General features: G+C 42.8%; 1 protein-coding gene across 1 annotated transcript; it reads left to right on the plus strand.

Annotated features, from left to right (window-relative positions):
• Positions 1 to 2,466: 2,466 nt before the first annotated feature.
• On the plus strand, positions 2,467 to 8,960 carry LOC124286859. Its single transcript, XM_046723304.1, has 4 exons — positions 2,467 to 3,071; positions 3,715 to 4,866; positions 5,551 to 6,734; positions 8,867 to 8,960. Exons 1-3 carry the CDS (start codon positions 3,005 to 3,007, stop codon positions 6,573 to 6,575), a joined length of 2,244 nt encoding a protein of 747 aa, XP_046579260.1. The 5' UTR covers positions 2,467 to 3,004; the 3' UTR covers positions 6,576 to 6,734; positions 8,867 to 8,960.
• The last annotated feature ends 3,552 nt before the right edge of the window (positions 8,961 to 12,512 follow it).

Below are 12,512 nucleotides of genomic sequence, written 5' to 3' on the forward strand. Positions count from 1 at the left end.
CACTACATGTCTGCTGGATGTGGGCAGTGGTGAACCAGGTGACGTTGTCGTCGATGGCGATGCCTTCACCGGAACATAGGAGATCGTTGTGACGTCGGCAGATCTGCATCTGCGGGTGCTAGCATGGATGCCAACTGCTGTCGTTTTCTTCGAAAGCGACCTGCTGGGGAGTCGATGGATGGCGTACGACTTGGGTTTGACTATCACACCATGGCCTAGAATCTTCGAATAGACTCACTGTCCTGGGTCGAGCTGACCTAGATCTCTTGCCTGGTGTCGCTTATCAAAGTTACGCTTCCGGTCTGCTTTGATTTGCTGTCTCTTTCAACTTCAGCTGACATCCGGTTGTTTCGGGTTGAGTAGCTCCGGGAGGGCATGCAGGAATTGTCGTCCCATAAGGAGTTCTGCCGGACTGTAACCATTCTGTCGGGGCGTCGTATGGTAGGATAATAGGGCTAGGTATGGGGCCTTTTCCTTCTTCAGTAGGAACTTGAAGGTCTTCATCTCTCATTCTGCCTCACGGCTGCTTTGAGCAAAAGTAGGACTAAACGTTACATGAGTGAATCCACATCCCCTTGAGAATTCTTCGGAGTAATTGTTCGAGAACTGTGGTCCATTATCAGACATGATTATCTCTGGAATACCATGTCTGGCGAAGATAGACTTCAGGTGCTTCACTACGCCTAAGCTTGTAGTTTGAGATAGTTTGATACCTTGACAGACTGTTTTGCCCGTCCACGGCTTTGACTATGCTTTGGTGTCCCTTGTGTAACTGGTCTAACATCTCGAGATGCATCGACATGCTGATGACTATTATGTTGCCCATAGGCGGATCCAGGAATTGGAAGGGTGGGTGGGGTTCAGGGGTTCGAACCCCCTGAACCCCACCTTAGCTCCGCCATTGCATAACATTAACTTCAATGTGGTCTTTAGTCATTTTCAAACAAAAAGGTGTGTGTATTTCGAACCCTCTTTTGGTGAATTCCTGGTGTTTTTTCAATAATATCTCTACATTGTCCCAAATTATGTTGGATTGGGACAGTTGATGATGTGGTCTGATATTGCTGATATTCTGTCAGATTTAGTGGTAGATGATAAGTATTCTTTGATTCTGATATTTATAGGCCGGGAGGTTTCGCCTACATAGGCCTCACTTCAGTCACAGTTGATTTTATACACAACACCTTTGGGTTGATCTTGTCGTTTAGAGGTGTTCCTGCCATTAGCTTTCAGTAGGGTTTTCAGTGGTGTAGAGCTGGTAAAGTAGGTTTCGATGCCTGCTTGTCGCTTCAGGAGACGGCTGATGTGGTGGGAGGTCTTCCCTATGAAGGGGAGGGAGATACGAATAGGTGCTGGTTCAGGTTTGTTGGAGGCCGGTTTTCTTGTTGGGTGGAGTGTGGAGCTGATAATTTCATAGACTAGTTTTGACGGTTAGTGGTTGAACTTGTTGAAAACATGGCGGAGGTGCTGTATTTCTGTAGTGGGACTGGTGGAGGAGAGGTTGATGGCTGGTCTGGTGAGGGTGCAGATAATGCCAGTTTTGGTTCTCAAGGGGTGGTTGGAGTCAAAATGAATGTTTTGGTCGGAATGGGTTGGCTTTTTTATAGACACTGGTTTGGATCTTGTTAGCTGGGGTTCTGGTTACGAGGACATCTAGAAAAGGAAGCTGACCATTCTGTTTCTACGGTGAACTGGACCCGGGGGTGCTGTTGGTTGAGGTGTTCCAGGAGGGCTGCTGGGCCTTGGTCTTGACGAAGAATAACAAACGTGTCATCGACCTTCCTGTACCAGCAGGTTGGTTTGATGGTTGAGGTGCTAAGTGCTTGCTGTTCGAAGGAGGTCATGTAGATTTCTGTGAGTATTGGGGACGGAGGGGAGCCCATGGGCAGGCCGTGGATTTGTTCATAGTTGTCGTCTCCCCAGGTGAAGTAAGTGGAGGTGATGCAGGCAGAGGTCAGGGCAATGATGGAGTCAGTGGTGAGGTTGGTGTCAAGGGGGGTTCTAATTCAGAGATGCGTCGGCGGAGGATTTGGAGAGTTTCATCTGTCCGTTACAAAAATAAGCACCCGGGCGCTTATTAGCGGAAATACGGTAAGCGCTGGGTCTCTAATACGCTCGTTGAAATACCTCTAAACCTTCTGGTGAATTTATATTGAAGACACACATCGCTGGAACATGGTGACGCGTTTAAGTGATCCATGTTTTATTAATTGTTTAAAGGGGCGGCCGGGTAGCCTAGTGGTCAAAGCGTTCGCTCGTCACGCCTAAGACCTGGGTTCGCTTCTTCACATGGGCACAATGTGTGAAGCCCATTTCTGGTGTCCCTCGCTGTGATATTGCTGGAACATTGCTAAAAGCGGCGTAAAATTAAACTCACTCACACTATTAATTGTTTAACGCCTAACGGCTTTATGGCGGCGTTTTGTAAATAATCGGCCTGGATCACACAACCCAGTGATTGCAACATGAGCATTAATCTACGCAGTTGGAATACGTTGATATGAGTCAACAGAGTTGTAAAATTGTCATAAATAAGAGTATTAGACTTTCCTCGTAAAATTACCCATTCAAAACGCTACTCTCACAAATAACAGTTTTCAGAGCATTTTCAATGTATGTGTTTGCGAACTCTTCCAATAAATATTATCACATGTTTTTCTTCAATTCGCCATGTTTACAGACCACATTGAGCAGGAAGTTTATTAACAAAGGGAATTAAAGGGAATTTCCTCACAGGGATGAAATATAACATCCTAGTAGCTCTGTTGCAAATATTCCATAGACTTACCCACTATATTTGAAATATCCTTACAACCAAACCGAACCAATGGTTTCCTTGCCACATGAAGGATGTCAAATCGTGATGTATATAGCTGGGCTGGAGCACTAACTATGCGCTGTCTCGGTTTGGTGGACTCTACTCATGTTAATCTGATTTTCAGACATGTAGAGGCATCTCAGAAGGCATCTGACCCATTGTTTAGACACTAACCAGGGAGAAGCTATGAAGAAACTGATGCACATAGGCTTCTCTTTGGGTATTCTTCTGACACTGCTGCATGGCGTCAAGGGTAGGTAACTCCAGCGTCTATTTAACTACAGTATGGACCATAAAACAGCATTACCTGCCCATTTTCTTATCGTTTCTGTACCATTTCGAAAAACAATTATTTTGATATATTTGGACAGCTTGATAACTTGGAATACAGAAAAGCGTAAAGTTTTTTTAAATTTCATATACAAACACATTCTAACGAATTTGATCCTAACGTGATGACAAATTAAAGAAAAATTTAATAACTTTGCAAGAGAATGAATATAAGTTGATGAGTATACCTTAGGTATTTCATACACACGATTGAACGAAGATATAGTAAAGTTCACTTGTACCATGCTCCGACTGCAGTCCCTTTGATCTCAGGCGTGGTGTACACCACCGTCAACTTGGTATATGTCGTTTCTGAATGAGAAGTTTATTCGGGAGTTAACGCCCGTCTTTAAGTTATTTACTATCGATAGGGAAACACCCTTGTGTCGTTCTTGATGTTGTGTCGAAGCTGGATTATACGTATTTCATATTTAGTCAACATTTTGCGCTTGTGACGAACCTCTTATACCTCGAAGTATCCGTCGAACTTCGACACAGGGGTGTTTGACTCTGTTTTTTCTGATCATAAGGTATTGATTTAATACCGTGTTGAAATGACTTTACAGGTGAAGACTACTTGGTGGCCGTGGCATATAAGGGTGAAGACTCGCACATCAGGTTCACAGCAGGAGAAACTGGGGGCCTGGTGGAGATACAGTATCCGCACCTCACCTACAGAAGGGTCGATCTATTGGGTCCATTCAGTTACGTCTCGTCCATGGTACGGGATGAAAATAAAATCACGAGCAGTTTAGAAAATAAGGCTGTCGTTGTGAGCGGAAGTGACGAAGATGTGAACATTGTGGTAGATGCTGACGGTATATTCTCTCCACTTCCTATATCTGCCCTTGGGACCAAGTACATTTTACCTTCAAGTCTCGCAACTGACAATGATTATCAATCCTTGTTACTAATAGCTACATACAACATCAGCACTACTGTTGATATATTCCTCCGAATGAACAGAGGAAGTATCAGCTTTGCCAATTACCGTTACAGTGACGGTGATGAATTATCCCTTAAACTTAATCCGTATCAAACGTTCAGGATGTCCACTCCATATGATCTGAATGGAACGGTCATTGACAGTGAACACAGCATAGCCGTCTATAGTGGTATTGAATATGCCTCCAAGTACACGGTGTATGACCAACTACTGCCGGTCAAACACTACGGACAGGAGTATGTTGTTGCTGTAGATGACACCAAAGTGGAGCTGCAGATCATCAGTGAACACAGCCACGTGCAGATCACCTTCAGTTCTGGAGCCACAGTCTCTACCGGCGAGCGTCGCCTCTATAACCGTTCACTTGAACGGGGAGAGAGTCTTCACTTCACCGCCACACGCCCGGTACTGGTGACACTCAGTCGAGGTGATGGTTACAGCAGTTCCTTCACAACCGTACCACCAGTACACTCGTACGTCACTCACAGAGGAGTCTTGCTGTTTGGTGAAGATCTCAATATAACACAAAAGATACTTACTGACAAGAAAGCCATTGTGTTGATTAAGGACAAAGAGGTCAACGACCTTTTGACATGGAGGGGTATAGAAGGAAGCAGATACAAAGTTGGCACACTGGTACAGTGCAAGTCAGGACGTATATATTCTACATCCATATCCAGCGACTTCCCCTTCACAGTTCTGTCCTTCTATAACGGATCGGTCTATAACAGCGGCTACAAAGTGTCTGTAGATGAACCGGAACATTATACAGGTATGTGGTAGTTCAATTAATTACACTGGCGTAATAATAATAAAATATAACAAGTCTTTCAAGAGAACCAAACAAAGGTGATACTATTCACAGAGGGCAAGTGAAGAATATATCAGGCTCGGCTAAATATACTCATGGAACCAAATAAGGGAACACATGGAAGTACAAGTCTTCCTTTATTCTTTTCCGGGTTTCATCACAGGTATGTATTAAAGGAATAAAGGAAAACTGGTACGTTCATGTGTTCCCTTACTTGTTTCCATGAGTATACATAAGATTCTTTCTTTGGTGTGTAATGTTTGCGTTATTTTGTCATTTTCATAAATAGAATTGTACGGAAGTTTCCATGGCTACTGTCTATACACGTGCTTTAGCTGACGTTATACTGCTAGAAATACTGATTAATTACATATAGGCACATACAGAACATAATGTCTGATGTGTTTCTTCGTGTTTAATTTGGGCGGTGGGGTAGCCTAATGGTTAAAGCGTTGGCTCGTCACGCCGAAGACCCGGGTTCGAATCCCCACATGGGCACAATGTGTGAAGCCCATTTCTGGTGTCCCCCGCCGTGATGTTGCTGGAATATTGCTAAAAGCGGCGTAAAACCAAACTCAGTCAGTCAGTCAGTCGTGTTTAATTAACTAGTGGTTAAGAAATACATGCATGTACTTTGTCTTATAGATCCAAGTTACTTGATGGTGATCTTCGAAAAGTACAGACGTAGACCTCGGATACTCGCCAGTGCTGGAGAGACAGGGGGCCAGTGGCAGGTACAGGATCCACACTCTGGGCGAGTCTGGTCTCGGCGCTTCAACCCTTACAACACAGACTACTTTATCCCCAGTACCAGAACCACCAGTGTAGTGCTTGTTCATGTCAGAGATGATGATATTCAGATCAGAGGGACAGTGGATTCTGTCACATTATTCTCTCCCCTTCCTGTGTCGGCACTAGGCACGAAGTACATCATGTCTTCCTGTCTCCCTTCTACTGACAACATTCACCGGGACACAACGTCGTACATGTCCGTCTTGGTGATAGGCACACACAGCAAGGAGGCGGATATTGACATCATCTTCAGACTGGACGGCAACGTCACCTATGACGGCAGGACCTACATCGACGGGGACACTCTCAGTATTAGATTGGATAAGTATCAGACTTTCTCCTTAAACAGTTCATCTGATATGACTAGAACCATCGTTAATGCTACGGAGACAATAGCCGTCTATAGTGGAACATACGTTGTGAGCATTGCACTCTTCACTACTTTCGAGCAGTTGCTGCCTGTGAAACATTATGGACATGAGTATATTATAGCTATCCAGGACCATTACCATGTCCGCTCATACGTGAGTGCCCTGCCATACCAGCTTCAAGTTGTTACTGACCACAGTGACACAAGCATCATGTTTAATAACGGTTCTTCCATATCAGTGGGTGAAGATGGAGTGTACCGTACACAATGTGGAAATAATGAAACGTTCTACTTCAACACCACAAGGCCAGTTATGGCCACTCTGTGTACTTCGGGAAGGCATTACTATTCTGATGGGCTAGTTGTAGTGCCCCCGGTAAGTCTTTATTCCAAGTTCACAACACTACAAGCCCCAGGTACCATGCAGATATTGACAGACCAAAAAACAACAATGTGGACGTTCAACAAGCCCATTACAATCCCTCTACAGTCTTCAGCCCTCCGGTGACATGGAAGAATCTGTCAGGTACAAGATACAAAGTGGGGACATTGAGAAGCAGGAGCTACACAACAACCATCCGTTCTAACTCTACCTTTGCTGTCCTTGGATACAATCTTTACACCGTGTACAATGGAGGATACAGTTTTAGCACATATCCAGATACAGGTTTGTCTGATATATACAAATATTTAAACACACACACACACACACACACACACACACACACACACACACACACAGGCAGACAGAGGGGAGAGGAGAGAGAGACAGGTGTGCGTGCGTGCGTGCGTGCATCCATCCATCCATCCACTCATACATGCATGCATGCATACATGCATATATACATGCATACACACACACACACACACACATACATACATACATACATACATACACATACATACATACATACATACATACATACATACATACAGAATACACATACATACACAGATGAATGTATCTGTATAGAAGGTAGACCCCTATATTCTCCACGTCTATAATCTACCCAATATGTATATGAATGTATCTGTACAGAAGGTAGACCCCTATATTCTCCACGTCTATAATCTACCCAATATGTATATGAATGTATCTGTATTGAAGGTAGACCCCTATATTCTCCACGTTTATAATCTACCCAATATGTATATGAATGTATCTGTATAGAAGGTAGACCCCTATATTCTCCACGTTTATAATCTACCCAATATGTATATGAATGTATCTGTATTGAAGGTAGACCCCTATATTCTCCACGTTTATAATCTACCCAATATGTATATGAATGTATCTGTATTGAAGGTAGACCCCTATATTCTCAACAACAAGGAGAGTTCTGTGGATATACACCTTCTTTAATATGATATGAGCGACGTTTCGGTGTAGCTACTAACACCGTTATCAAGCAAATGACGTACAATACTAGATGCAAGGTATATTTATATACATGGTAAAGTTGAACAGTAAGTGATGATGTTTCTCCACGTTTATAATCTACCCAATATGTATATGAATGTCCCAGCAGCTATTTAAACCAAACGTAAGCAGAACCTGACAATAAAAAACTGTCGCAATATTTGCCATGTAGGGATTATCCGTCTACAACGGAGGTTACACTTTCGGAACAGGTAATACTTAATGGCCACAGTTCTGTAGATTAAACACAATAGACCACGTCTATACAGTATATCCTAGTCTCTTGATCCAAGTGTATGATTTGCACTGCCTTGTACAGGACCAGAGGTATCCAGTTGCCTTGTCCCTACTTCCCAGCAGAGAATGGACACCCCCACAAGTAAACTTTCTCAATACTGATGTGATATGATGTGATACATTTGTATATGATAAATAAATCATCATTTCATTGTGATCAGAAAATGAAATTTAACAGAAATAAATAAATTATTTTTGTCCTTCAGCTACTTCAACTAGAAGAGTCCACTTTTAGATCATAGGGGTGACACTAGTTTATCATTGCGTAATCAGCAGTCAACAGACCATAAGATGTTGTTTTAAGACTGTAGGCTAATTGAGATGTAGGCGAATAGAGAACAATCCGTTTTCTGTACAGTTAATCTTTACAATCAAGGTTTCACAATCAAAGGCCTTGGTGATAAAAGTGCCAAAAACCCACTCCACAATCACAAGACATTTCTGTTAAAAGCAAATCCTTCTTCAAACAACTTCGGAGCAAGAGTGGTATTAGTCAGTTTAAAACTTTCCATAGAGAAAACGTTCCATGACTGTGTGAATGATTATTCTATTTCTATTCTCCAGTGCAGGAGTGTCAGACATAACAGTTCCAAACACGTTTATGTTGAAATGAGGAGAAACATGCCACTACTATGGAGAAACACATGAACCACTAACTAACGAATTGATCTTCAGCAACCCATGCTTGTCGTAAGAGGCGACTAACGGGATCGGATGGTCAGGCTCGCTGACTTGTTTCAAATATGTCATGGTATCCCATTTGCGTAGATCGATGCTGATGATGTTGATCACTGGATTGTCTGGTCCAGACTCGATTATGTACAGACCGCTGCCATATAACTGGAATATTGCTGAGTGCGGCGTTAAAATAAACTCACTCACCTACTTTTATCCCCATGATATAGTTCTATGAACGTGTCGGGGGACTAACTGTTATAATCTGTTAACATGTTCCCAGGCGATGGGGTGGATTAGTGGGTAAAGCGTCATGCCGAAGACCGGGTTCAGTTCTCCAACAACAACAAACAGCTAACTATCTTTAACAGCCAATTTATATATTAAAAGTCAAGTATAATTTTCAGGTGGCAACCCGACCAACACTGCTATGATCGTGGGTGTAGTCTGTGGAATAGTCATTGTGGCTCTCCTGGTCGCCTTTATGGCATATGTACTCTACTCTCTGTGAGTATTTATGAGTTTACCATTCTTTGTATGTTGTGGTAGGCTGTGAGGTGGGGTAATAGTAGGCTTGTTTGTCCTGTGAAGATCCGGGTTTAGAATTGGCCTTCAGCAACCCAGGCTTGTTTGTCCTGTGAAGATCCGTGTTAGAACTGGTCTTCAGCAACCCAGGCTTGTTTGTCCTGTGAAGATCCGGGTTAGAACTGGTGTTCAGCAACCCAGGTTTGTTTGTCCTGTGAAGATCCGGGTTACAACTGGTGTTCAGCGACCCAGGCTTGTTTGTCCTGTAAAGATCCGGGTTAGAATTGGCCTTCAGCAACCCAGGCTTGTTTGTCCTGGTCAGACCCAGATCAGGCCTGTTGAAGAACTGGTTTTCAGCAACCCAGGCTTGTTTGTCCTGTGAAGATCCGGGTTTTACAAGGCTTGGTCTTCACTGGTCTTCAGCAACCCAGGCTTGTCAGTCCTGTGAAGATCCGTGTTAGAATTGGTTTTCAGCAACCCAGGCTTGTCAGTCCTGTGAAGATCCGGGTTAGAATTGATCTTCAGCAACCAGGCCCAGGCTTGTAAGGGACGACAAACAGGATCGAGCGATTAGGATTGCTGACTTAGTTGACACATGTTATCCTATCCCAACTACATAGATTGAATCACTGGATTGTCTGGTCGAGCCAGACCACCGCCATATAGCTGGAATATTGCTGAGTGCGGCGTGAAACAACAAATAATAAAAGAAATACAATTCCACGCTATATGGACACGTGTCGGCCAGTCCTTCTTTTATCTACCCGTGAAGATCCGGGTAAGAATTGATCTTTAGTAATCCATGCTTGTCGTAAGAGGCGACTAACGGGATCGGGTGGTCAGACTCGCTGACTTGGTTGACACATGTCATCGTATCCCAATTGTGTAGATCGAGTGAGTGAGTGAGTGAGAGGGTGGGTGGGTGGGTAGGTGAGTGAGTGAGTCCAACGGATGAAAAGATCCGATGTGATGCAGGTCTTGGACGTTCCCAGCCCATTAAGAATACGAATACACTTTGAACAAGGTCCGTGAAAAAGGTTCTTAAAGTATGCCATTTAAAAGATTCTGACAACTGTCGATTATTTATCAGTAATGTCTCTTCATAAATTGTATATGTTTCAACGTAAATCTACCCGTGAAGATCCTGGTTAGAATTGATCTTCAGTAACCCATGTTTGTCGTCCGAGGCGACTAACGGGATCGAGTGGTCAAGCTTGCTGACTTGGTTGACACATGTCATCTGTTTCCAATAACGTATACCGATGCTCATGCTGTTGATCACTGGATTGTCTGGTCCAGACTTGATTATTCACTGACTGCTGCCATATAGCTGGAATACTGCTGAGTGTGGTGTAAAACTAAACTCACTCACTCACTTAGAATTGGTCTTCAGCAACCAATGGTTGTCTGTCCTGTGAAGATCCTGGTTAAATTTTAGAAGTGGTCTTCAGGAACTGTCGATGTATTTCTCAACATTTACATTGTTTCTGATGAAAGCGTTTCTTCTTGTAGACGCAGGAAGACGTTGCCAGTTAAGGGAAATGCAAAACCAAGGGATGACATTCCCTCACCTACTTACTACGACGAATTCGAAGTCACTCAAGGTGATGACATTCCTTCACCAACTTACTTCACAGAGCCTCACGTCGACGAAGTCGCTCAAGGTGAACAAAGCGAGCATGTCTACACGGAAATAACATAAAATATCTTCTCGCCTGACAATACAAGGCATGTTTACAGCAATGCTTCAAATTTAATTTTTTCGGGTAGAATAAATATAGAGATATTTATGCAAATGGAAAACAGTTATCATGCTCTATTGCTCTATTTTTGCAACGCTTTGTCGAACATCCATGCCATTTCTTAACATCCCATGAACAGAAGTTTGAATTTGAAGTTTTACGTTCATAGGTGGGGTGGGTTGTGGTGGTAGGGTGGTGCTCATTAAGTTTGTACATGACATGAGTGGGTGGGGGGTGTTGGTAGGGAATTGTCACTTAATTTGTACATAAACCTTAATGGGGGCTATTCACATTGTATGTGCTTCTTCATAATAAAAACATCATTTCGCACACCTGTTAGCATGGGTTGCTGAAGACCAATTCTACCCGGATCTTCACAAGTGTTTTGTTGAATATGCAAATAAAATCATATTTTTTCAGCTACATTAAATCTTAGGAGAGATACCCCAAACTGGCTTTGAAATATTTCCCAAACGGCACATTTGTGTAACCTTGCTGCGATACTCCAGGTGGAATTTTGAAATGAATACGCTGAAATAAACTGAATGGCCCTAGAAACTTGAGACAAATATATCCCCAGAGATACCCCAACAGTTAAAGTATAAAGCTGATTAGATTTATCTATGAATATATTATGACTCTTGATACACGCCAAGATCTATAATTACATTTCCCAAAACGTTTGGAAAGCGAGCGTACAATCTCCAAAACAAGATCGTTAGAAATACATGAGAGTGAGTGAGTAGATTTGGTCTTACGCCGCTTTTAGCAGTATTCCAGCAATATCACGGCGGGGGACACCAGAAATGAGCTACACACATTGTATCCATGTGGGGAATCGAATCTGGGTCTTCGGCGTGACGCGCGAACGCTTTGACCACTAGGCTACCCCACCGCCCAGGGGCCCATGAGAGCCGTTATGTAAACAAACGTACGTGCGTGTATGGCATTATCCTTATTAAAAAGCATGAAGCAATACAATTCTATAGGCCATGTTCTTTGTACTTTCAACATGACGATACATATTTTTCTTCATTTTTTAAATAAAGACGTGTTGCTAAAAAACGATTTTAGTACTCGGGATTTTTATTATCAAAGCACGCAATCATTACGCGCGTTCTGATTGGGTTGTCGTATATTCGCACATAATAAGCATCAATGGGGTGGGGGTGGGGGTTGTTATGGTAACCGATGGTCTTGTCCGTAAAGCCAAGCATCTTTGCAGCGATCTCCCTGAGAAATCGCTACATCTCACCAAGATTTGTCTCCTGAGATGACGAGTATTGAATGATAAATCATGGTCGCCAGGCCGAATGGACTGATATATGAAGATTAGATCTAGTATGGCAGTAAAGTCCAGATGATTCTGAATTCCATTTATCATTTTTTCAAGGATAATATTGCGGGAAACACACCCATTCAGTTTCTGTTCATGATGATAAACGTTTTGTAAACTATAGATTGTTTTGATGTACCACTTGGACAGATAGCAAGTAGCAAAGCTTTACTTGGCCCTTTTGACTTTTCTTTGGCCCTTTTTACTTCTTCTGTTTCGGCCCTTTGGCCCTTTTGACCTGTTGCCAGCTAAATGATGGATCGGAAGATTCAAAGCATTTTCATAAACTGAGGGCAAATCTTTCAAACTCTTATCTGTACAGTGTGGAAGGATAAAGCCAATGAACCGGTGAATTCAAGTCCTTGTTGAAATATAACAGTACTTCTGATGTATAAAAGAATAGGAAATGTTCTGGGTGGGGAAGACTAGAAATAGGCTTCACACATAGCA

Source organism: Haliotis rubra, unplaced genomic scaffold (assembly GCF_003918875.1).
Source record: "Haliotis rubra isolate DU_JTF1 unplaced genomic scaffold, ASM391887v1 Scf394, whole genome shotgun sequence".
Classification (NCBI taxonomy): domain Eukaryota; kingdom Metazoa; phylum Mollusca; class Gastropoda; order Lepetellida; family Haliotidae; genus Haliotis; species Haliotis rubra.